Source organism: Seriola dumerili, unplaced genomic scaffold (assembly GCF_002260705.1).
Source record: "Seriola dumerili isolate Sdu_G_001 unplaced genomic scaffold, Sdu_1.0 BDQW01000052.1, whole genome shotgun sequence".
NCBI lineage: Eukaryota > Metazoa > Chordata > Actinopteri > Carangiformes > Carangidae > Seriola > Seriola dumerili.
In genome coordinates, this window is record NW_019174307.1 from 21,006,119 (window position 1) to 21,028,467 (window position 22,349).

At 38.2% G+C, this 22,349-nt stretch overlaps 2 protein-coding genes across 3 annotated transcripts; one reads left to right on the top strand and one right to left on the bottom strand.

Annotated features, from left to right (window-relative positions):
• Nucleotides 1-491: 491 nt before the first annotated feature.
• LOC111218038 (heat shock 70 kDa protein 12A-like) lies at nucleotides 492-4,541 on the bottom strand. The gene is made up of 5 exons (XM_022740128.1): nucleotides 4,260-4,541; nucleotides 3,832-4,056; nucleotides 3,569-3,740; nucleotides 1,829-2,568; nucleotides 492-527 (listed from the first exon to the last, which is right to left on the bottom strand). Exons 1-5 carry the CDS (start codon nucleotides 4,539-4,541, stop codon nucleotides 492-494), a joined length of 1,455 nt encoding a protein of 484 aa, XP_022595849.1.
• A 1,532-nt stretch (nucleotides 4,542-6,073) lies between these two features.
• LOC111218723 lies at nucleotides 6,074-9,626 on the top strand. 2 transcript variants are annotated; one of them, XM_022741152.1, is made up of 10 exons: nucleotides 6,074-6,120; nucleotides 6,590-6,667; nucleotides 6,776-6,823; nucleotides 7,222-7,299; nucleotides 7,440-7,487; nucleotides 7,875-7,922; nucleotides 8,010-8,190; nucleotides 8,289-8,390; nucleotides 8,479-8,553; nucleotides 8,674-9,626. In XM_022741152.1, exons 1-10 carry the CDS (start codon nucleotides 6,101-6,103, stop codon nucleotides 8,893-8,895), a joined length of 900 nt encoding a protein of 299 aa, XP_022596873.1. In that variant the 5' UTR covers nucleotides 6,074-6,100; the 3' UTR covers nucleotides 8,896-9,626. The 2 variants fall into 2 exon arrangements, with proteins under 2 accessions (XP_022596873.1, XP_022596874.1); XM_022741153.1 differs by having other exon boundaries at nucleotides 8,710-9,626.
• Nucleotides 9,627-22,349: the final 12,723 nt, after the last annotated feature.

Consider the following 22,349-nt stretch of genomic DNA (forward strand, 5'->3'; position numbering starts at 1 on the left):
TCAAATTGAACAATGAGTAACTTCCATTTTGCTGTTTTGGAGGCAAAGTTGTTTATAATACCAAAAGAATTCTGGTCAGAACACAAAGAAAAATATAGATAATGATAATACTCGACAAATCAGACTTATTTTGAAATTTGTTCCAATTGGCTTTCTGTCTGTCTTTTACACTGAAAGGAAAGTCACCGGAGTGGTAGTAGTCTCACTGTGAGTTACTGTAACTTGACAGAGTCAGTCAGTTCGTGTCTTCCTGGTTCAGAGCAAACAAAAAATCCAATTATCCACATGGGCTGTTCTATTTACAACACACGCACAGGGCCATGCTCCCTCCTCTGGATGAAGAGTTGTACTGCAAACAAAAACTGTACATGCACCATTAATTATTCTGGCTCATTACTTTTAGTAATGACCAGCCGCAGCAATCCGGTTGTAAAGTGTATAGCCTGGTAAGTAAATTGAGATGCTGTGTCTTTCTATTTGAACTAATAACCTCAGGTTTTAAGCCGTGCTGGGGCTTCTATTTGAGGCTATAGACAAAAAAGTGGATAAATAAAAAGACAAGAGACACAGAGTGCTTTATGAACATACAAGGAACACATCAAAAATAAGTAAATAAACAAATATGAACAACTTTATTGAATGAGAACTGCTCTCTATAATAATTGTTTCATGTGCCAGTTCACACACTGGTGCAATGTAAATAAGAAATAAAAAACATTAAGTCATATCACCGAAAATATTTCGTAGCATTTAAAATACATATTTTTCCAATTATCACTTTAACACATTCTGTTAAACTGCATCTTTGAGAATTTAACTGGATGGATGTCTACATGCATAATAATATGTCTATGTCTAAAATAAAATTTGGAATGTAGTCTATATGTAGGACGTTTAAGACATCCAGGAGTTATTGGCAGAAAAAACAAACAAACATAACTGTTTAAGTTACAATAGATCATAGAGCCAACATAAAGTTTTCAAGTACACAACCCTGCCTCTTTCATGTGTATAACGAAGCAAGTTGTGGGAATTTGTATTCTGAACTAGGCTTACATTCCTTCACAATAATTCCGCATTACATAAATAAAGCTGCAAGTCTGTTCTGTACGATTGTTGGTAGATATAACTAGTTAAAATAACTCTTTCACTGACTGCTGCAGAGGCCGATGGAGAGAGGCTGCAGCTGTGATTAAGACTGTTGCCATGGGATGACATGGCTGTGGCCATTGTTGTCGCTGTCATGGATGTGCTCATAGCAACTATGATTATGACTGTGACACACTGCATTTTAATGAGTATAAGACTAACTACATGCAGGGGTTGTTTGTGTGAAGTGAGTTGACATGGTTGCATTGGCTGAGCGTTCTGCTTGGGCTACTTTATTCCTGAAGCAGTAATGAACAATAAATACATAAAGAGTCATGTCTTCTTTCTTTAATATCTGTTGACCTGTGTGTATGATGTTGATGCAATAGCTTTTGAAGAATCAACGGAGGAGATGGTTGAATTTCCGTATTATTACAAACATCTATCTTCATGCTTTGGTCATGAAATCGATGTTGGTTCTTCCTGTACACTTGGAATCAACGTCAGTGACTGTGGCTTGAATTTCTGTGGAGCCAAACTTTATTTCCAATTTGATTTTCCGATTTCGGCCACGTTCTGTCAAAGGCATGTTAACATTAACTGAACCAACAGCCTCCAGGCCCCACTCATCAACATACATTGGATTTTCTCTCTCTGTGCGATAAAATGCAAAATTCACAAATGTCTGATTTGCATCTACTGGATGGAAAATGTGCTCTCTGGTTTCATCCCAACCTACGTCTTCACCGATTTCCACCAGTTTCCTGAAAATATCACGACACCAGAGCCCATCATTATTTGAGGTTTTCTTTTCTTTCTTATGTATGGACTCATCAAATATCTGCCAGACATCAATCCCATAAGTAAAAGCACTTTTCCGGATTGCCACAACCTCTGGGGTTTTTCCAAACATGACAGCTCCTTTCAAAATTGCCTCCTGTGCCCTGTAAGGGCACAGCACTTTACACTGAGCAGCAAACTGATTGGTGATGTACTTGCGCAGAACATCACTTGAAGCGTAGCCCCCCACTAACAGAATGTACTGGATTTTGAAACCTTTCTTCAAGATTTCTCTGAGATTGTTGGTGATCTTGCCTACACTCTCAGCAAAGAAGGATTTCATTTTCTCTCTTGAGATTTTGATTTCTCCACCCTCCCAGGATGCACCTTGCACCTGATTGAAGTACATATCAATCTTTTGCCTTTTCCCAGCTAATTCTGCCAAGTTAAATGGGCAATAGATTCTGGCATCGTCATCCACTTGTTTGACAACAGTGAAGTCATACATGATTCTCTGAAGCTCGCTAGGATAACTCTTTTCGTACTCATCCCAGAGGTCATCCAGGAATATTTCTTTGAGGAAATCTTTGAATTTTTCATCAACTGTTTGTCCTCCCATATTGTTGCCACAAGCCTTGTGCAGCTGCTTCAGGGCTCCTCCATACAGCACTTCATGTACACTTATGTCAACAGTACCACCTGCAACAAAAAAGTAACTGCAGGATTAAAGCAAGTAGTAGTTTTGTAACATTCTATAACTCCCCAAAAAAGGGGAAAACAAAATGAGGTGTTTTAAAGCATTTGAAAACATGTCAACAGGTCTTAAATATCCAGGAAAACCTACTTTTTTTTAAAAAAAAACGTTTTTTTAAATCCTTCAGAATATTTTTATATACACATTTCTGGCAGTAGAAAAAAATGACACAATCTCAGTGAAAATTGGTGCAGCATGTTTTTGCCAAAGCCAGACATTGTGAGTTATTAGTGAAATGCTAGTCTAAATGTATGGAGGACAAGGGATGTCACAGGAAAAGTAATAAAGCATTTTCTATTTTAATAGGCATTAAAAAAGAAAATAAAAAAATAAATTATAAATGAATGATTAATCCATCAATAAATACTCAAGGTTTAAAAATTGATTTACAAAAACAGCCTGAACCATTTATAAATAAATGTATTAATTCATTCAAAAATAATTAAATTAGAAAAACTATTTGAAAAGGCAGGTTTTTTTTTTTTCTTTTTTGGTTTTTTCAAAGGGAAATCCAGGTATGTATTCCCAGTTTTTAAAATGCCTTTTCAAATAGTTTTTCAAATTCTTTTTTTTCATGAATTAATACATTTATTTATAAATGGTGCATTTAATTAGTGTTTTATGCTGATTTTGTAAATCCATTTGAAGTATTCACTGATGGATTCATTTATAAATTATTTTTACAGTTCATATTTCAACTGTATATCAAAATATGAAATTAAGGAAATATTTTATTAGTTTTCCTGTAACATCCCAGGTCCTCCATAAAATGTGAGTTTTTGATCTTCTTTACAATTAATTTAGCAGCTGTTTACACTGCCAATCCATTCTGTGTTGTGCTATCCATGACATTTGAAAGTGGTAAATGTGCACAGGTCTGTCAGGTGTCTAAATGTTTTAAAAGCTTATATTTGACTTTTAATTCCCATTAACAGCACCACATACCTCCACAATCAACAACAATGTATTGTGTTCCTGGAGCTTGCTCTAGTGTGTCCTTGCTTTGGTTGTCTGCGATGAAACCATCAACCGGGAGCTTCTTACTCCAGATTGATGCTGCCTCGGGCTCCAGTGCTATTACCAACTGGTTTGCTGATTCATTTGTTACAATGCCAGCCTGTAATACAAGTCAGTAAATCCGTCAGTCACGTATGTAAACGTACATTTTATTATTATTCTACTTTTTTTTTTATAAAAGAGGTAGTTACCTCAGTTGCTGCTTCTCTCATGAACTGCTTTGCTGCGACATCCCAGATAGCAGGTACCGTCAGCACCCAGGTGAAATCAGAGGCAATATACTGCCGCCCTGATGTGTGGGCACTAATGGTGTCCAGTGCGTCTTCCTTTAGGTAGCGCAGTGCCGCTGCGAAAACTTTCAGGGCATTCATTGACTTTCCATTTGCTGCTGGAATCATCATGTTTCTATCGAGTTGCTGGTGATAAATTACAATATATTAGTTTATATTTAGTTTTATTTGGACACAGCTTTCATGGGGCTCAGCACTGAAGTTTAGTCAAATTATATTTGTCTTTAAATTCAGTTTCATTGTAGAAGTGTATGTTAGAAAAACATTTACATTAAATGTATTTATCATTCTTACATGTACGTCTAAAACAATAAAGAAGGTTTACTCACTGTACCATAGAGAGACATCTTAAAGTTTTCAAAGAAGTATTTTTCCTGTGCTTCTGTTTTACCCATTTTACAGTACGCCATTTTGGCATCATAACCAAACGTAATGAATTCTTCTTTTTCATTAAAAAGAATGCAGGTTGGAGTCTTCGGGGTGTCACATCCATACTTCTTGCCCCAGGTCTTCAGAATGGGCTCAGTTTGTGCCTCTCTTGGTGACACACTGAAGGCATATCCGCTGTAGGCAGTACCAAAGTCTATTGCTATGATAAAGGAGTCACCCATTACAAAGCAATTCACAGCAGTTACAGTGTCTGAAGAAAGTGCCGGAGTGCTATCATTTGATGTATTTATTAATTTTCTGCCAACGAGTCCCTCCTCCTGAAGGGTGTGACCACATTAAAACTCAGTGTGCACATCCACCACGGACAAGGTCAGAGAAAAGAGGAAACAGCGTAATGACCAGAATGTAGGAGGCTAAGTTGGTATCCCTCATCTTCCTTTCTATTCTCTGCTTTATGTTCACACCTACTAATAATGATAATGTTCCTAATTTCTTTCTGTATAACTCTAACCTGTGTACTATCACCCAGCTGAACTTGCTTTTTCTTTTTCGGTGCTGCTTTCAATTCTCCATTCATCCATGGCTTATCATTTGGATCTTTATATGTTTTGTTGGTAAAACATTGTCCACGCACAAGTGTATAATCTGTGAAATGTATGAAGATGCCCAATGTCATGCAGTCGATTCATCCACTGATTCACCTGAATTTTTCTCTGCTGTTTATAGACCAACCAGGTAGACTGTAATATTTCTCATTTCTGTATTGAGGTGCAGGAAACTCAATCATCAACCATTTCAGTTATAGCCAGAGGGTTTCATAATAATCGCTTCCTCTCAACTTGTGCCCTGACGGTTGGCTTTAAAGGTTAAGGAGGAAATGCATTTACATACAGCCAACACATCTGGGTGTGGTCAGCCACACTATTAGACCAGGTGCGGTTGCTCTTTAAAGGAGCTATATGTCAGTTTTGCTTTTGCTACATAGCTAACGTGAGCATTAGCAGCTGTTTACTTACCCAGATCTAGCAACTCTTATCTCTTGTCTCTATCACACTTTTCTCCTACTGAAGTTAGCATGCTAACCAGCCAACCCTGAAGACGTAGCGCTGCTCAGAGGGCGTATTATAACCTGTTGTCTTGCCAACACAACGATGGCCAAAGACCTTGTCAAATGACAAATGCAATGCGGTTGGTTAAGTAGTATTTTGTTTATTTTGGGTAATGCAATGGGCACATGATGTTATGTAGGTAGGTAGACTGGTTTAGGACCAGCATGCACCTGGGTAGGCCCATATGTTTTTTTTCCAAAGCAGGAGAGGCAGCAGGAAACATGCTCTTCTTGTTCCTTGATTTGCATCCCTGTTTGGATGAATAGATAAAAAAGAAAATGCAATGGCTTTGTTTGGAGAATATATTCTTTTGCCTAAACCATATCCCCCATGATGCATCTGTGGCCTTTTGATTTTTATGTTCTTTGGACTTGTTTGAAAGACAAATAGCCACTATATTTGGGCTGCTTTTCTGAGGGAGGGCAGTTTGCAGGTAGACGCTGCAAGCCTGCATCACCAAAGTTTAACCTGTTGCGATTGTTATCCATTTTATAACCCAGACCCAGCTGTGTCTCCATGAGGAAATAAAAAAGAAAAAGAAGTGCCAATGAGCAGCAGTGGTTTCTCATGAGGCCCCGCCCCATGGTCTGTTGAGTTCTACATTAGTGTTGGAGAGACACAGACTGACTGAAGACCTGCTGGACAAGACAAGAGGGAAGAGACACCGCAACATGAGTGAAGATCGAGAAAGGTAAGGGCTTAAAACATTATTTCAGCCGTCTACAATGAGGAATGAGGAATATGGAGACGACTGTAAAGATTAAAATCTCTTTAGTTACACAAATATACCAACACGTGATCATCAATTGATTAAAAGTTGGTTAGACAGCTCTCCCCATGCAAGATTTGATGAATGATCCCCCTTTTCCCTAATATCAGAGGTCATGCACTGCAACCAGAAGAGCAGAGGTACAATATTTCTACTTACTAGTACAATTCAAACAAAAGGTGGGATGAACAATGGGAGTAGGACGTGACATTTAAGTGTGGATTAACACTGAATACTTCTTGCACAGTTGGATTGGACACTGGGAGGTCCTGAAACGTTGCCTGTGCAATTATCCCAATCTGATTAACTACTGAATAATCGGTCTGCCTGCAACAATATAAATACTGACAAGAAATTATTTAGGAAATATTCCTGTTTTTCTTTTGTACAGTAAAAGCTCTAAGAGAGAGGAAGATGCTGGAACCAGGTGCCAGCAGTATGAACAAACTCAAGACGATTGCAGGGACAGGTTTGTTTCTAAAAGATTAGTCGTGAAAGTTGTTGTTTATATTTTAAGTCATGAATCTGCGGTCTGAACTGATCTAACCAAAGCAATGATTTATAATTATTTAAACAGGATTGCCGAGATGAAAAAAGAATGCGGCGAGAAACTTGATAAGGCAAAGTAAATATTTTTCTGAACTTCCTGTAACACCTGTACAATGTAACACAATCCAAAACATTCATTTAATATAGTATTGATTAATTAATCTCTGATGGTTTAGATTATGAGGGTTGAATCTCCGTTATATTTTAAAGGTCTCACTTACAACCGTACCACATAGTATATTTGCATGTTTAAAACATTGACTAGTTTCTCAAACTTTAGCCCCCTCTAGAGGTCATTTCACGTCAGTGACAAATAAGACGTTACGTTTGCATTTGACACAATTCCTAGTCATGTTACATTTGGTCATATAGGGAATGTAAGCGTTAAAGAAGCAAGCTCTAATGCCATACTATGATTTACGACTTAAACATCAGTTAAAAGAACTGTAAAGACATTGTGTTTGTATTGTGCAGCGAAGACTCTAAGACAGACAAAGGAGGAAACTCCAGCTGCCAGCGGTGTGAACAATCTGAACTGGACCACAAGAAAAGGTTTGTTTCTAAAATCGCTGAAATCATGGATCTTACAGACAGTTTAAATAAACCATTCAATAATGTTGTAAATGTTCACAGAATTTGATTTGAACTCTGAAGCTGTTGCCTCAAGTGATATAACCATTTCTGACCCACAGTATGACTGAAATGGATATTCATTACAAAACTCAACTTGAAAAGGAAAGGTAAATATTAAACTTACTTTTACTGACATGTTTAACAGGCTTTATATGTAGCTTAGCTTCAGCACATCAGCAACTTTAGCACACAACAGACCTGCAATAACTAACCCTTATTAAACTATGTCAGAGATTTTGATTCAATTAAATTCTGATGATTTATTGGGATGAATATAGATTATACATTTTAAGGTATCCCCACTAAAACATTTATAAGGTTAAATCTTTATAACAGTGATTAGTCTCTGGAGCTTTAGCTCCCTCTAGAGGATATTTCATTTCATTTCATGTACTAATAATACTAACACCTAGAAAATTTTAATTAGTTGGTACCTGATTATTTCTTGAGTCGTAGCAGGAGTCTCTTTCAAAAGCTACTCTTTTACCCCACAGACAGACCCTGAGACGAAAAGAGGAAGAATTTCAGTCATTCAAAGACAGGTATGAAAGAAGACATTGTGATTTGGTGCATATGTTGACCTAATGAAATAAAGTTTTCTAATTTTTCCTTCTTTTTCTTTTGAATAGGGTGGCGAGAGAGCTTGCACTTTCATTAAAGACTGGAGACACTGAGAGCATGAACAACCCAGTCAGTAAAATAAAACTTAAAGAGATGTATCAACACCTGAGAGTTGTACAGTGGCTTAAAATGAGAGATAATCTGAAATCAAACGAGGAGAATATAAAGTTTGCCAGCGCTTTACTTCAGGTACGATGTAGTCTGGTCACGAGTGAGCATATTCAATCCCTGTCCAGAATCAATAAATGTAATTATTGCGCTTGTTTGTTTGAACATGTTGATTATAGAAAATGTTTGAGGACTCAAGAAAACAAATGGAGAAAAACAAGAGGCTGATAGAGGAAATGTGTGGGCTGAATGAGAACAGTGAACAACAAACACCTCAGAAGGTACTGGAGTTTAAGACTGTTCAAAAAAAAAAAAGGTTCCTCATGCTTCTGTATCTTTATAACAAGCTTTTGTTTTTCTTTCTTACAGGTTAGAGAATACACACAATTAACAATTCAAAATCTTCAGTTGGCTCTGTTCTATAGCAGAAAAGAAGATGTTAAGGTATGTTTGACATTAGCCTTAGAAATATGTACTTTTCATACAATTTTGGGCCAAAAGGAAAAAATAGGATAATTGTGTTTTCAGGACAGATGTGAAAATCTAATTATTTCTCCACGACAGACTCCTTTTCCTGAATATAAATGTGAAAACCCGCAGAGTGTGATGGTGACTTTCAGACATCTGGCTGCTGAATGCTACTGGCTGGGCTGTTTGATGGCTTTAAACAATCCTCCTCTTGAACCTGACTGGGAGAAGTGTGGAGCTGGACCGGACTCTGGGGACATTTTCCCACACGGCATCAAGTCTGGCAATGAAATGGAGAGTGAGCCGATGGAGCAGTGAAGTAGAGAATCTGCCTGATTCTCGATGCTCAGCACTTTTGCTATTGATTTCAAATAATGCTAACAGAGCAAAAAAAAAAAAGGCTTATTTGTTTTCTTGCTTGGAGTAAAATGAGAAGATAGAAAGGCTACCACTATCTTGTCTGTAAATATTAGGTTTTTAGCAAGGAGACATTTAGCTTACTTTAGCTTAAAGACTTGAAATGGGGAAACAGCTAGCTTGGTCAAAGGTAACAAAGCCTGGCTACTAGCATGTCATAAGCTCACTAGCTAACATGCTGTAACTTCATATTTGTTTAATTTGTCCAAAAACCAAAATGTAAAAAGGAGAAGCTGCGGTTTTTATTCATTTCCCAAAGTCAATACAGTGAGTTATTTTTACACTTTGAGTTTTCTACCGATTAAACAAGCTAGCTAGCTGCTTAAAAGCTAACATCTTAGCTACAATCCTGCATTTTTACATGGTGTACTTTGTACTGACATTTTTTTTTTAACATGCAGTGTCCCTCTCAAACAAAAATAATTAAATAGATAAAAAAAAACAACTTATAATTAATTTAAACAAGTAAATACTGGCTACAGACATGAGAGTGGCAACTGACAGGAAGAAAGCAAATGAGTATATTTCTTAAAATCTTAAACGATTCCTTTAACTAAAGCTTGAAAAATTGTTTCATAAATTTAATGTTACAAGATTTTATGTAAGCACATGCTGCATTTTCTGTCCATATGTTCAAGATTGTAATTTTTTTTAGATTTTATGTAACCACATGCTGCATTTTCTGTCCATATGTTCAAGATTGTAATTTTTTTTAATATAATATAATAATAATAATAAACTGTGTGTTATTTATAATGCAGCCATTGGAATATCCATCTATATCAGAAGTTAGATTACAAACAGTCAAACAAAATCATAAGAGCATGTACGTATATGAACTCACTATCAGATTTTATTACAGTGTGTGGCNTTAATACAATTTTATTGCAGTTATTGCTAAAAAATATATCGATCAGTCACTCAAACTCAAATAATTTACTGATATGAATATTTATTATCACTTTTAGACATATCTTCTGATCTTTTAAACTCACCTTATGATATACTGTGTTTTATTTATAATGCAGCCATTGGAACATCCATCTATATCAGAAGCTAGATTACAAACAGTCAAACAAAATCATAAGAGCATGTATATGAACTCACTATCAGATTTTATTACAGTGTGTGGCTTCTAAACCAATGTTTTCTCTTGCTTCCTCTGTATGCAGCTAATGTGACTGTGAAATAAAATGTAATGTTCTGAATCTGAATTAATCTTGCACAGCAGCCTCTAAAGACACACACAAAATGCCATGCAATGTGGGAAACCTCTAATGGAAATCCTCCACAGTCCATTCCTTCATCAAATGACATGTATCATTAGCAAGGACAACACATCAGTCATACAGGTTCATATATGTGGCATTCAGAGGGGTAATATACAGGTGTCTGTATCTGTAAGGTATAAATGCATGATGTCTTTTTCCTGATGCTTTTAAATGCTTTTAAAAAATAAATATATATAACTCTCCTGCAGTTCCAGTCTCCTGCTGGAGTAAAAGTGATGCCATTTCGCAGTGAAAATAAAATCCTCAAGAGTCCAATTCACATTGTGTAAAAAGTCTTTGGAAAGGTTAAAAACATTATATCTGATTTCTGCCTTTCTCTGGGGAGTACAGTGTGGAAACACCACAGTGGTAAACACAGGAACAAAGACATCGCAGCAACTTAAAAACAAAAATCATATTGATTACCATATGTCTACATACTGTCTGACTGCGTCTTACCCTGCACACCAGACAGCATGCATGCACTGTATATCTTTAATGAATGCTTCCCTCTGGCTTACCTCCCTGGGGGTAAGCCTCTAGGACTGCTTTACAAAGAAAAATAATGAGATTTGAATCTAAAATGGTCCGGGTTAAAATGTTAATTCTTATTTTGCATTACTAAGAGCACTTGAAAAAATATCAGCGTGATTCACGGAAAGTTTCTTTGGGTGCTTCATCAGAGCTCTGAGTGTTTTGAAATTACTTCATTTTAACGTGAACTGCAACTTACAATAATAATAGTAATTTGCAGACAGTTACAGTGGAGATTTCAAACTGCCTAGTTTTTCCTCCATTTGCAGGAACTGTTAAAGGTTTTGACATTTTATGAAAGACGGATACATGTGACGGAGGACTCGCTGACCTTTTATACTTATGAACTATCCACTTTACAGCCTTCAATAAAAAAATAAACATGGCTGCATTTCTGGCTGACTATGCTGTTAGCTTTAACCATATAGGATGTGAACCTTTCCATGTACCTTGTGATTTATAAATGTTGCCCACCTTGGGGAAGCAGCTGCACGAAGCAGAAATCAGACAACATCATGACAGAAGACATAACAGAGGATAACCTGGAGTATCAGGGGACCGATGGCAACGCTCGGATTTTCTCTTTATCAGGAGTAGATCTGCTGGCTGCGACTGCGGACTATTTGAAAATTAAACCCAATTAACAGATAAAATATTAAATGTTTGATGTGTCATAACTGTATTTGTGGGTATGATAGGGTGTACAGGTCAAACATGGGCTATGAATATACTTGATTTCAAACACTGTTCATCTTGATAAGTTTCATGACAATAAGCTCATTAGATTTTGATATATCTTGTGGAAAATTGGATATATTGGGCACAGTAGATTTTACAGAAAATTACCTTGTAGTTGTTAAACGTCTTGCTCTGGAACAACGTTTTGGATGGACTCCATCACCATCATTAGGTTCGTGCATCTAGGGGAATAAGAAAAATACAGGTTCGACATCAGGTTTCACTTTAAAGCTTGAATGCCTTTGTATTGATGCATAATCTCACTCCAGGCTCTTGCGGCCTGTCATGCCTCTGTGTTTAAGGCAGTTGTAACCTTGTGTGTTTAACAGTGTAAGGTTGGATCAGTAAAGGTGAAAACACCCCCGAGACAAGTAAACCACAGACAGCCAGCTTGAAATTTTAAAGGCTGGAATTCAGAAACTCCTTTGTGACTCGCAATTATCCTGTGAAGACTTCTGACTTGAGACGTAGCTGAAGACTAACTCCATACTGCAAGATACAGCTCTCGACACGTCTGATAAAAGACCAAAAACAAACAATGCGTGTATGTCTCTTAATACTTTGCCACTACGCTATCTTGTCTGTGGTACTGAGCGAAGACTGAGCTGTGAAGCACAACGTGGGAACACCAGAAACAGAAACTGTAACTCGTGTTGATGGACTGTGTGTTGATTTGTATGAATCACTCACATCCTGATACAGTAGGACCATAGGACATGATTTGGCTGAGAAATCTAACACCACCATCTTGGTAAATATTGACAATGCGAGCTAGAGTAGACGTGGGAGTTGTTGTGTCTAAGAACATTTCTGGATGACAGATTGGACGATAAACATATGCGTCGTGCTGGAAAGGAAACTTTGCGACGGATTGACAGAGAGAACAGCAGGAGGCAAGTTCATCACAATCAGTGCTTCCTCTCTACCTGTGATTGCTCTAAACTCAAGAAGAGAGTGAAGTCGCACGTCACATACATATATTCCAGGGGGGATTCTCACAGCTGCCATTTTTGCCTGCCAGCACTTGCATCATCAGGTACCAGAAACCTCCAAAGCTTCTGAAAAGCTGCAGAGAGATGAGAGGATCACTGATCAAACTGAGAATATTCTCAGACACCCACAAACCCAGAGACAAAAGGTAAGGGATAAAGCAAGGGGCTGTGAAATTGTATTCCCGGTGTTATTGTACTCTTTGATAAATCTTCCCAAACCAAAAGAAAACATATTTTTCTTCAGACAGCCTGAAGGTATCTTCCCACATATAGATCCAATCTGTTCATGTACCAATCATGCCGTAGTGCACCTTAATACATGTTACATCTCGTATCTCTCTCCGCATCTTGTGGCAAACTTTTTTTTTCGCCTGATTCCAGGAGTGGCAGAGAGCACCTTATCTGAGGCGCAGAGTGCTGTCAGCCTGCGTTTAATTGGAGTGTTGCTTTGATTCTCCAACCAGAATCCAGACTGAGTGTCTATGAGTGGCCTCGCAGGAGTGACACACGTGAGGGAATCAGCTTTACTCAGAGCAGAAGACTCTAATTCAAATGTTAAATCCTAATTGTGTACATCACCTACAACACCAGCACCATCAGCAGCAGCAGCAGCAGCAACAAAAAACAGAAACCTCTCATCTGGAAAATAGCCTGTTGTTGTTGGATCCCATCGCTGACTGTCTGTCTTTAATTTTTTTTACCTACTGTATTATGTTTTTATTATTTGTTTTCTGCATATTTGAACATGTGCACAAGTCTCCAACTGCTTTACAGTGTGTATTCTGTCTTATTATCGGCTTGTCAGTCGACCTTCTGAGTGGAGTTTGCATGTTCTTCTCACGCCTGCCAGGAGTCATTTCTTAAATGAAATGCCTTTTATTTACATAGTTCTTTTTATTTTTTTTAAGTATTCATGGTCCAGCGAAGCCATTATCTCCATAAAGCCCCTGCAGGGCTGATTCTGCACGTTTCATCATTATCAGATCTATAAAGTCCTTTGAACCAGCGATTCAAACAAAAACTATTTGCTTTCCAGTTCTTAAGGACGGTCAGTGTTATCAGGCCTTGTGTTACAGCTGATTTCACTCCATCCATAAAAAATAAACAAACAAACATTTGACTGATTGAGCTAATTCTGTTTCCCGCATGAGCAACAAGATGGAGGAGCATTTTCTTCGTGCTGTGGTGACTTCAGAGGAGTAAATAGTGTCTTTGTGCCTGTTAAGCCTTCCATCTGAGCTTCCTGGATTACATTTTATCCTCTCCTCTGTGCATGTAGCAGCACGTCCACAGTGTTGTATTGCTGGCCAGAAGTCGACGCTAGTGTAAGTTACACACATGTGCCTGCATGTCACAGAGTGCTGCAGCGCCACCAACTGCCACTGGGAGGAGCTCTGGTTCCTCCGGTCGACACCAGAGAGTTCGGATCACAGAGACAGTAGGTGGTGGTTAGTGTGAGGATTTTATCCAGCTTTTGGGAGCCACACATGGTCATAATTTCCCTGAATACTAGTCATCACCTCACACATCACACATTTTTCCTCCTGATTGATGCCATTCATGCAAAAAAAAAAGAAGAAAAAAAAAGGTAAGGCACATCAAAGCTCCTCCTCCCTCATCCATCCTTTCTTCCTCCCCATGGATCCTTCTCTGCCTCATTTTTTTTAATACATCCTGTTCACTGCCACCTGTCTGCTCGCTTCCTCTCTTCCACTGTTGTTATTTACTCCTCTAACTCTAATTATTGTACACTGTGTCACAGCAGCTACGTTCCCTCCACCTCTCTCCTCCTCTTTTCCTCAGCCTCACCTCCTCCTCGCCCTCGCCTCTCTTCTCCCTCATCTGGCTCCTCCCGGGGCTCGGTTTGGCTTGAATGAGAGAACAGAGGGGCAGAGTGGAAATACTGTAGCAGCAGCCTGAGGTTAGGGTTGAGGTGTGGCCTGCAGGGTGGTGGATGACAGCGGCTGGCCAAATATCAGTGTAGCACGCACACACACACACACATGCTAAAGCAACACGGGGGAAGCAAAGATCATAGCCTGAGTGTGTGTGCACGGGGATATCTGCCGACTTTGTGAGCAAACATTTAGGGCTTTTCACCTGTTTAATATCCCCTAAAGGAAAAATAACACGACTATAGAGCTGGCTTACCTTTTTGCTTTGTAGGCGCTGACCAAATCATGTTGCTGAACAGCTGGGAACACATTCTTCTGTACTTGACTTTGGTCAAATATTTCATGATTTAAATCATAATCAGATTAAATACTTTATATACATTAAACATTATATCCTTATTTCTTGTACAGCATATGTTGCACAATGTATGCACACCAGTACTGAGGTGTCATATAAACATATCACGTCTACCGTCTTAGAAATTACAAAATATACAGGTCATTTGCAACAGTAAGAATGTATTGTAGGAAACATAACAGCTGCTGGATTATGATTTCTATTGACATTATGAGGATATGTTGTTAATTTATGTAATTAGCGTGTCACAGTTCCGCTGATACTGAACGTATTGGCGAAATGTTCATGGACAACGTTTTTGTTTTCCCCCAAAATATCTGATAATGCAGCACGGTATTCACTTGGAGTGACTACAGGATTATTCAGCTGTTTTATGGTTATATTTAGACTCTCACAGCACTTGGTTAAAGTTAGGGAAAGATCTCGGTCTGGTTTAATTTTCATTTCATTTCATTTCATTTATTTATTTAAGCCTCGAAGATCATTGAGGTTTCCCTTATTTGCAATGATGTCGGGGAACACACAAATACAGAGTTAAAATACTCAGTCAAAGCCTTTGCACGCCGAGGTGATGCGGTTTGAGATCATTGTCTTGAATTGTCCAGGGGTGGTCAGCGTGTCGATCTTGAGAGTGTGTTGTAGATGATTCCATGTGTTTGATGCAAAAAAACTACAACAAGTTCAGAGTAGACCGGTGGGACCTGAAGCATGAGACAGTTAGTCGAGCGAGTAGAGTTTGGTCGGGTCCTGTCCAGGCGTTAAATTAGGGTGGCGAATGTCCAATAAGGGCTTTATGGATGAAAAGTGTTTATCACGCTTCTGCATCCGAGAGGACAGAAAATATAGAAAATGTCCTCGATCACTTCAGGCACAACATGGTTATTTACATTAAACCAAACCAACGACCTTATTCAAACCTTGACCACAATGACTAACCCTGATCATAGACGGATGGTGGGGGTGAACCCTGATCTCTGGCGTGACAGTTTTGTACTTTGTGTGTCCGCTGTGCAGCCCAACCACCTCCAGGTGACCCGGTTACGTTGTTGCCACAGTGTAATTGTGAGAGCAGTTATGATCATGGGAGACAGGGTTGAAGACTACAAATCTGCAGCGATGCCAGTGGCTCTACGAGGCTGGTCTCAGGTACAGTGGTGCTTTGAGCTCAATGCTAAGGTCAGCATGCTAACTTGCTAACACGCTCGCAATGCATGCTGCTGTAATGTTTACCACGTTCACCAGCTTTGAAATGGAGAAATATGGAGTGGGTGACCTTTTTTTGTGTGTGTATTTTATATTTGTAGCAGTGTTATTATTGTGACTTGTAATGTTTTTTGTTTTATGCTACCTGCCTAGGGACTATGGATGTGAATTAGCATTTTTGCTACAATCCGGCATGTTTACATTGTGTATTTTGAAATGATGTTAATTAACATGTGTTGTCCCTATCAAATAAACAAATAAATTAAATTAGATTATGAAGGTAAAGTCACTTAAGCTGGCAGTCCTTCCAATAGATCTTGATACATTTCAGTTAAACCCCATTAACCACATCATGACATTAGAAGAAAAGTCAGGGGATTATAAGGTCATTAGAATTCATCCATTGTGCATGTCAGCGATTAGCTCGTCAGCTGTTTGCCGACGTACTAGAAACACACTTTGCAAATACCCCAGGATGAATTTCACTGTGCTAAGCCCACCTCACAGATGTATCATGCCATGATCCATACAGACACATAAAGAGACAGAAAACGGTCCCCTCTGTTTATTATTTATTTCTGCTTTCTTCAGGACAGCAGAAGATTGCTTTGCACACTACAATGATCGTAGCAGTCAGCATTAATATTTTTTTGCTTGCTCTGCTCCTAAAGAGAAAGAGACAGAAGTGGTGGTGCAACTAAGAGGGAAACCTTTTATGTTTTGAAGTAAGCGGTCGTTGTGGCAGCTGGGAACAAGTGTTGCTGACATCCATTTCCATTCGTCCAACACGAGTGCTGAATGGGAACAGACGGGTTTTCAGTCAAGATGGATGATAAACTGATCCCTGCAAATCCTCCCATATTTAAGTTTGAATGAAGCATGAGAGAAAAACATCTGAAAAAAGGCAAACTTCTTAAGTGTCTGATTTTGTGTATATAAGAGTCTTATCTTCATTAATCAAAGTGGATGCTGCAGACTGCTTTGCATGTTTGATGAATTTTCATAGAAATTAGTGGATAATTATTAAAAGGAACAGCTACACTGTCAGAAGTATTCTTCTTTCTTTCTTTCTTTCTTTCTTTCTTTCTTTCTTTCTTTCTTTCTTTCTTTCTTTCTTCATTCGCTCAGATCTTAGTCACTGAATTAGTGAATATTTGAACCAATACTTAGTTTTCTGTGAGTCATCATCTGTACTGATCTTGTCAGTAATAGATACAGCAGCAATATGCTGTCTGACTGTCTTATACTGCGCTTGTGTGACGTTTTCTCAAAGTCAGTTAAATGGTTTTACATTGTTTTCCTCCAGTTCATCATTTGGTGTGTACATCTATTGGTATTTCAGCTAAATGTGGTTTCTTGCTGGTAGCAGGTGATGGTGATAGTCGCTTGATAAGAGCTTCAGCCATTGTTGTGTTTAGTTCAGTTCAGTTCAATTCAGTTTATTTCGGTCCTTATTAATAATTATACATAGTAAATACACATAGAAATAAAACATAAAAGGTGTAGGCTGAAGCTATAGCTTTTACACATAACCTCTCTATCACAACCCTCTCACAACTAACTAATGTATATTCAGAGAAAATAAGAACAAGGAGAAGCAAATACATAAAGAAACCTTTCACCAATAAGATTAGACATTATCCTATTAAAAGATAAAAACAGTTTTACAAGACAAGAGGTTATAATACGTCCTCTGAGCAGCGCTACGTCTTGAGGGAAGATGGGAAGCTACAGTGGCTTGCTATTGGAAAGTGCTAGCTGGTTAGCATGCTAATTTCAGTAGAAGAAGAACAAGCTCTGAGAACAAAAAGCAGCATGATATAGATTACTTACACAAGTATTTGTTGAAATGATGGCATTTCAGTCACCTTATCCCTCCAGCTTCAGCCGAGGATGAAACGACAGGAATGTGTGTGTGACTGAAGAGTTGAAATCAAGGATGTTGTTTAAAACTGGAAAGTGTTTGACTTGGAAACAGAACATGTTAACAGACAATGAGCTTCCTTGTCAGAAAATAGAAAATTATCCAACGCAATGGTGCAGTTCTGCATCATGGAGCACTAATGGAAGCGCTGTAGATAAAATCCAAGTACAGGTGCAAACACCTCAGGAGAATGAGGTTGAACAAATTTATTTTAGAGATTCCCAGTCAGACAAAAATCCAGCGAGCTGATAGGAGTGAAATCTGACTCCTCCTGCCAAACAGTATTAAATTGGCTCATTTTGTCTTTGTTCTCACTTGCTTGCCAGGTTTCTGATAACATATTCAATATAAAGCTGGCAGAAAATTAATGGCTCCTGATATAATAAACAAACTCAATATTGTTTGCTTAGTCTGTTGGTATGAAAGCAATTCACTTCAGAACTGTTGGCAAGAGGCATCATATTAATATATGAACTGTCAATATATGTAGTTAACACTGAAAAACAGGAATGTCATATCAACAACCACAATATGTGTTTACACATTTCTTAAGTTTGACCAAAAAGTAGGATTATTCAAATTCAAAATGAAAAACAAATGAACAAATACTTGTGATATACAGGCGTTTTACTCCATGGAAATTTTCACAGAGGAATATTAAATGTTTTTAATCCACTACATTAATCTGTGATTGGAATTAGCTCAAGCAAGATCTTGTGTAGTGGTCAAATACAGTGGGTTGTCAAACAGCAGAGAAGGAGGAGTGTGGTTGGACACCTAAAATATAATCTAATTTTTTTCAGATATTCTACTACTTTTTGCTAGATATGTCAATAACATTGTTGAGATATTTAACCAAATTTCATCAGATATTTCACTAATATTTTTTTGATATTCTACAGACATTCTCCAGAGAGAAGCGTGAGAGAGGAGATGTAAAACTACAATGAGATGTTTTTTGGTTCGTAAAAACCACAAATATATCATCTTGTAAAAGTGTAAAATATGGGATCTTTATACATGTTTTGGTTATTATAGGCTTAGATTTTATTTTATTTTTTTTTACACTGAATAACAGTTAAACTCATAAAAGTCTGGGTATTGGATAGAAATCTGAAACAAGTCAACATCTCAGGGGCTGAAAAAAAAGCCATGTTTTTGGTGGATTACACAACAACATCAATCAAATGAACTGCAATGACTAGTTTTACTTGTACAATATACTGGGGGAAATGTTGAGGTAAATTCTGAAAGCAGGCCTTTGGCAGTTTAGCAGACTCTGGTTTCCTTTAGAGACTAACAGCCCATGGAGCAAAAACCTCAGAGAGATGTCCCTGTATTTTTCTCTTCAACCAGACACTTTGACTGAAGCCAGTCACTTTCACTGGTGCTGCCGCCCTGAAATCTAATTTCATGCTGCTCTCACCGTGCACTATCCTCTGGTTACGCTACTGATCTAATATCTCAGCTGTTAGATTGATTTACATTGCTACAGCTTCTGTGTGGAATACTTCTGTGTTAATGTAACAGTCTTTTAATGTGATAACTTGCATGCTGTTTATATTAATGTTGTGGTTTGATTAGCTTGTGTAACTTTGTATTTGAGAGGATGACCCGGTTTCAAATAAGCATTGTCTTAAAAGATACCATCCATGTGCCTTCTTTAGTGAGTATTCAGACAGAATGTGAGGCAAATTTTTTAGAAATGGCGTGACTGCAAACAAACAAAAAAAATAAACAAATTACTCTCTCCCAGGGCTTTATGCGTCTGCTTCAGAAATGTACAGAGAAACTCTGGGGAAATGAAATAAATAACTGGACTTCCTGCTGAATTCTGAGATCAGTTAGAGGCTGAGCTCAACACAGACAGGCACAGTTGCACTCCCACACACAGCAGGTGCTGTTTCTAGCTAGCTTACAGCTAATGTACATTCAGTCGGTACCTGCTTGCAGCCACTACAGCATTATTCTTATGGTTGTGTTTAGATTCTCACAGTGCTTGGTTAAAGTTAAGGAAAGATGCTTAAGATGCGATGTGTTTTTTTTAACATTCAACCAAAATCATGACTTTTGCCTTAAACATCCCATATAGTCTAAAGGTCTGTGTCCATGTGTAGTGTGATTATAGATCAGGTCTAGGTTCTATATTAATACTGTGAAAGTATCAAAGCCTCAGTCCACAGAGAAATGCACACAGCCTGTATTCAGAAACTGAGCCTTAAAACGAGTCGTCAGGACTTCTGTAACTTTGTGATGTCACAACAAAGCAGTCACTGCCCTCAGCCATGCCCCAAGCCCCGCCCACCTGAACCAATCATCCAACCTTGCAGGATTTGGTTTCTCTGAGTGTTTTACCTGAAATCTGCTATATTTTTTACCGCAACGTAGTTGGAGACATTATATAAAGGTTATTTCTTTCTTGGAGACAGACTGCACAAAGAATTCATTAGTTAAATATGTGCAACTGACTAACCCTAACCCCTGACACACCAAAATGTTCACCCTTATGTATCAGGTTGTAGCAGCTAAAGCCTGATAAAACATTTTTCGGGATACACAACAGTTGGCTAAGGTTAGGTAAAGATCATGCTTTTGTATAAATACTGGAAAAAAAAAAATCCACAGTGATTCAAAACACAACACAGATGTGTTTACTTAATTAACATTTAACGGAAACCACAGTCTTTCCCTGATCTTAACCAGGGTCACATATTTCAGGCGCCAATTACATCTCCCTGCAAAACAAATGAGTAGAATATAAACTTAACCTCTAGGAGGCTGTTTGGGTAACTTCCAGTTTAGATCAAAAAATATAAACAACAAAATGAGATACATATTTGATAACCTCCGGAAGCATGTTTCCTGTTTCATTAACTAACACTGCATGCACAGAGTTCAGAGACACCAGGAGGAACACAAAACAGCTTGACACAGCCCAATATCCTATTTTCTCTCCATTAACAACTCCCCACTTTTCCATACCGTCCATACCATGCCTGAAATAAAAGCATTTCAGGGAATTGATCAATACTCATTGATTGCTACAAGATATTTTGTTAATCTATCCACTTAACTCAGGTTGAAATAAAAGTGGACCAAGTTGGGGTTTTTTGTTGTTGTTTCACAGATCAAGCTGTATAAACAGACCCTTAGAAAATAACACGGTGGTCGGGTGAAAACCACCCAGTGGTTCAGTTCAGCGGAATCGATTTAGCCTGGATTTCTACATAAAACTAATTGGAGCTTTGGAGCACTTTGATTTTTTCTTTTTCTTTCTCTCAAACCAACATGCGTGTGGGAACTCACGGCTCTCTCCCTCCTGATTCATACAAGAATAAAAAATTATCTAATTCTGCAACATGTTGACGCAGGTGAAAACAGGAGAATAAATATAGACATGTACTGTAAAAGTGAGGACGTGGAGAAGGACACGGCACAATCTGAACGCACCTATGTTTTAACTCCTTCTCACTTTGTAATGCATTAAGGAAAATCCCCGTATGAGATCCCACGACCAGCAGATGGATTTAGGTTAGGTGTGAAAGCACCCTAAAGCTACAGTAAATGAGCAGAAAGGTCAGCTTCCTCGCTTTTGGTCTCTCCAGTGTGTCCCACCTCATATACGTTCAGCAGTGAGTGCTATTCATCATCACACTAGGTCCTATACTCGGCCCATGTGGACAGCGCTGATGTGGCGTTAATATCAAACACCAAGGTCAAGACAAGGTCCAGTTAGACCCACAATCCCTTACTGATTTAAAACTACTCTATATTGTTTAGAAATAGCAAAGACAGTCGAGGTGAAAAGAACCACATTAAACCAAAGTGTGTAATACGGTCAGCAAATGGGAATTAAACAAAACCAAATTAGAATTTATTGTGTTATTTTCAGCAATTTAACCTCAAAGTGGCGCCCTGTCCTTTTATAAAGTATATCAGCCTTTTTCACCCAGCACATGCTCTCAGGCTGATGAGATGCAGAAGAGATAAAAATCCAGGATGCTGGAGAGTGGTGTTCAGTATTCACTGATCTTTCCCTCTTCAAATGCTTTAAAAAGAAAAAGCTAAAAGGAGAAATGCTGTTCACCCATTCACAACCCTCTCACCTACAGAGCTCACCTCCTTCAAACAGCCCTCCTACATACTTTGACAAAAGAACCCCTCGTTATTCTGCAACTATGGATTTGTATCTACGATGCATCTGCTTATAGCAACAAGGATTGCTTTGACAGCTGCTGGCATGGCTTTTGTGGGCTCTTTGAGTTACCTGGCTTCTGTCTTGTGTACCTGAGGTGACTTCAAATTTGACAAATTTAAAAAATCTTTGATGAAATTTCATGTCATTCACTGGTGACAGGGAATTAGCTCAAAGTATGAACTATGGTGCATGCTATAGCGTATAAGGAGATTAGTCCAAAGTATGACTGAACACATAAACAA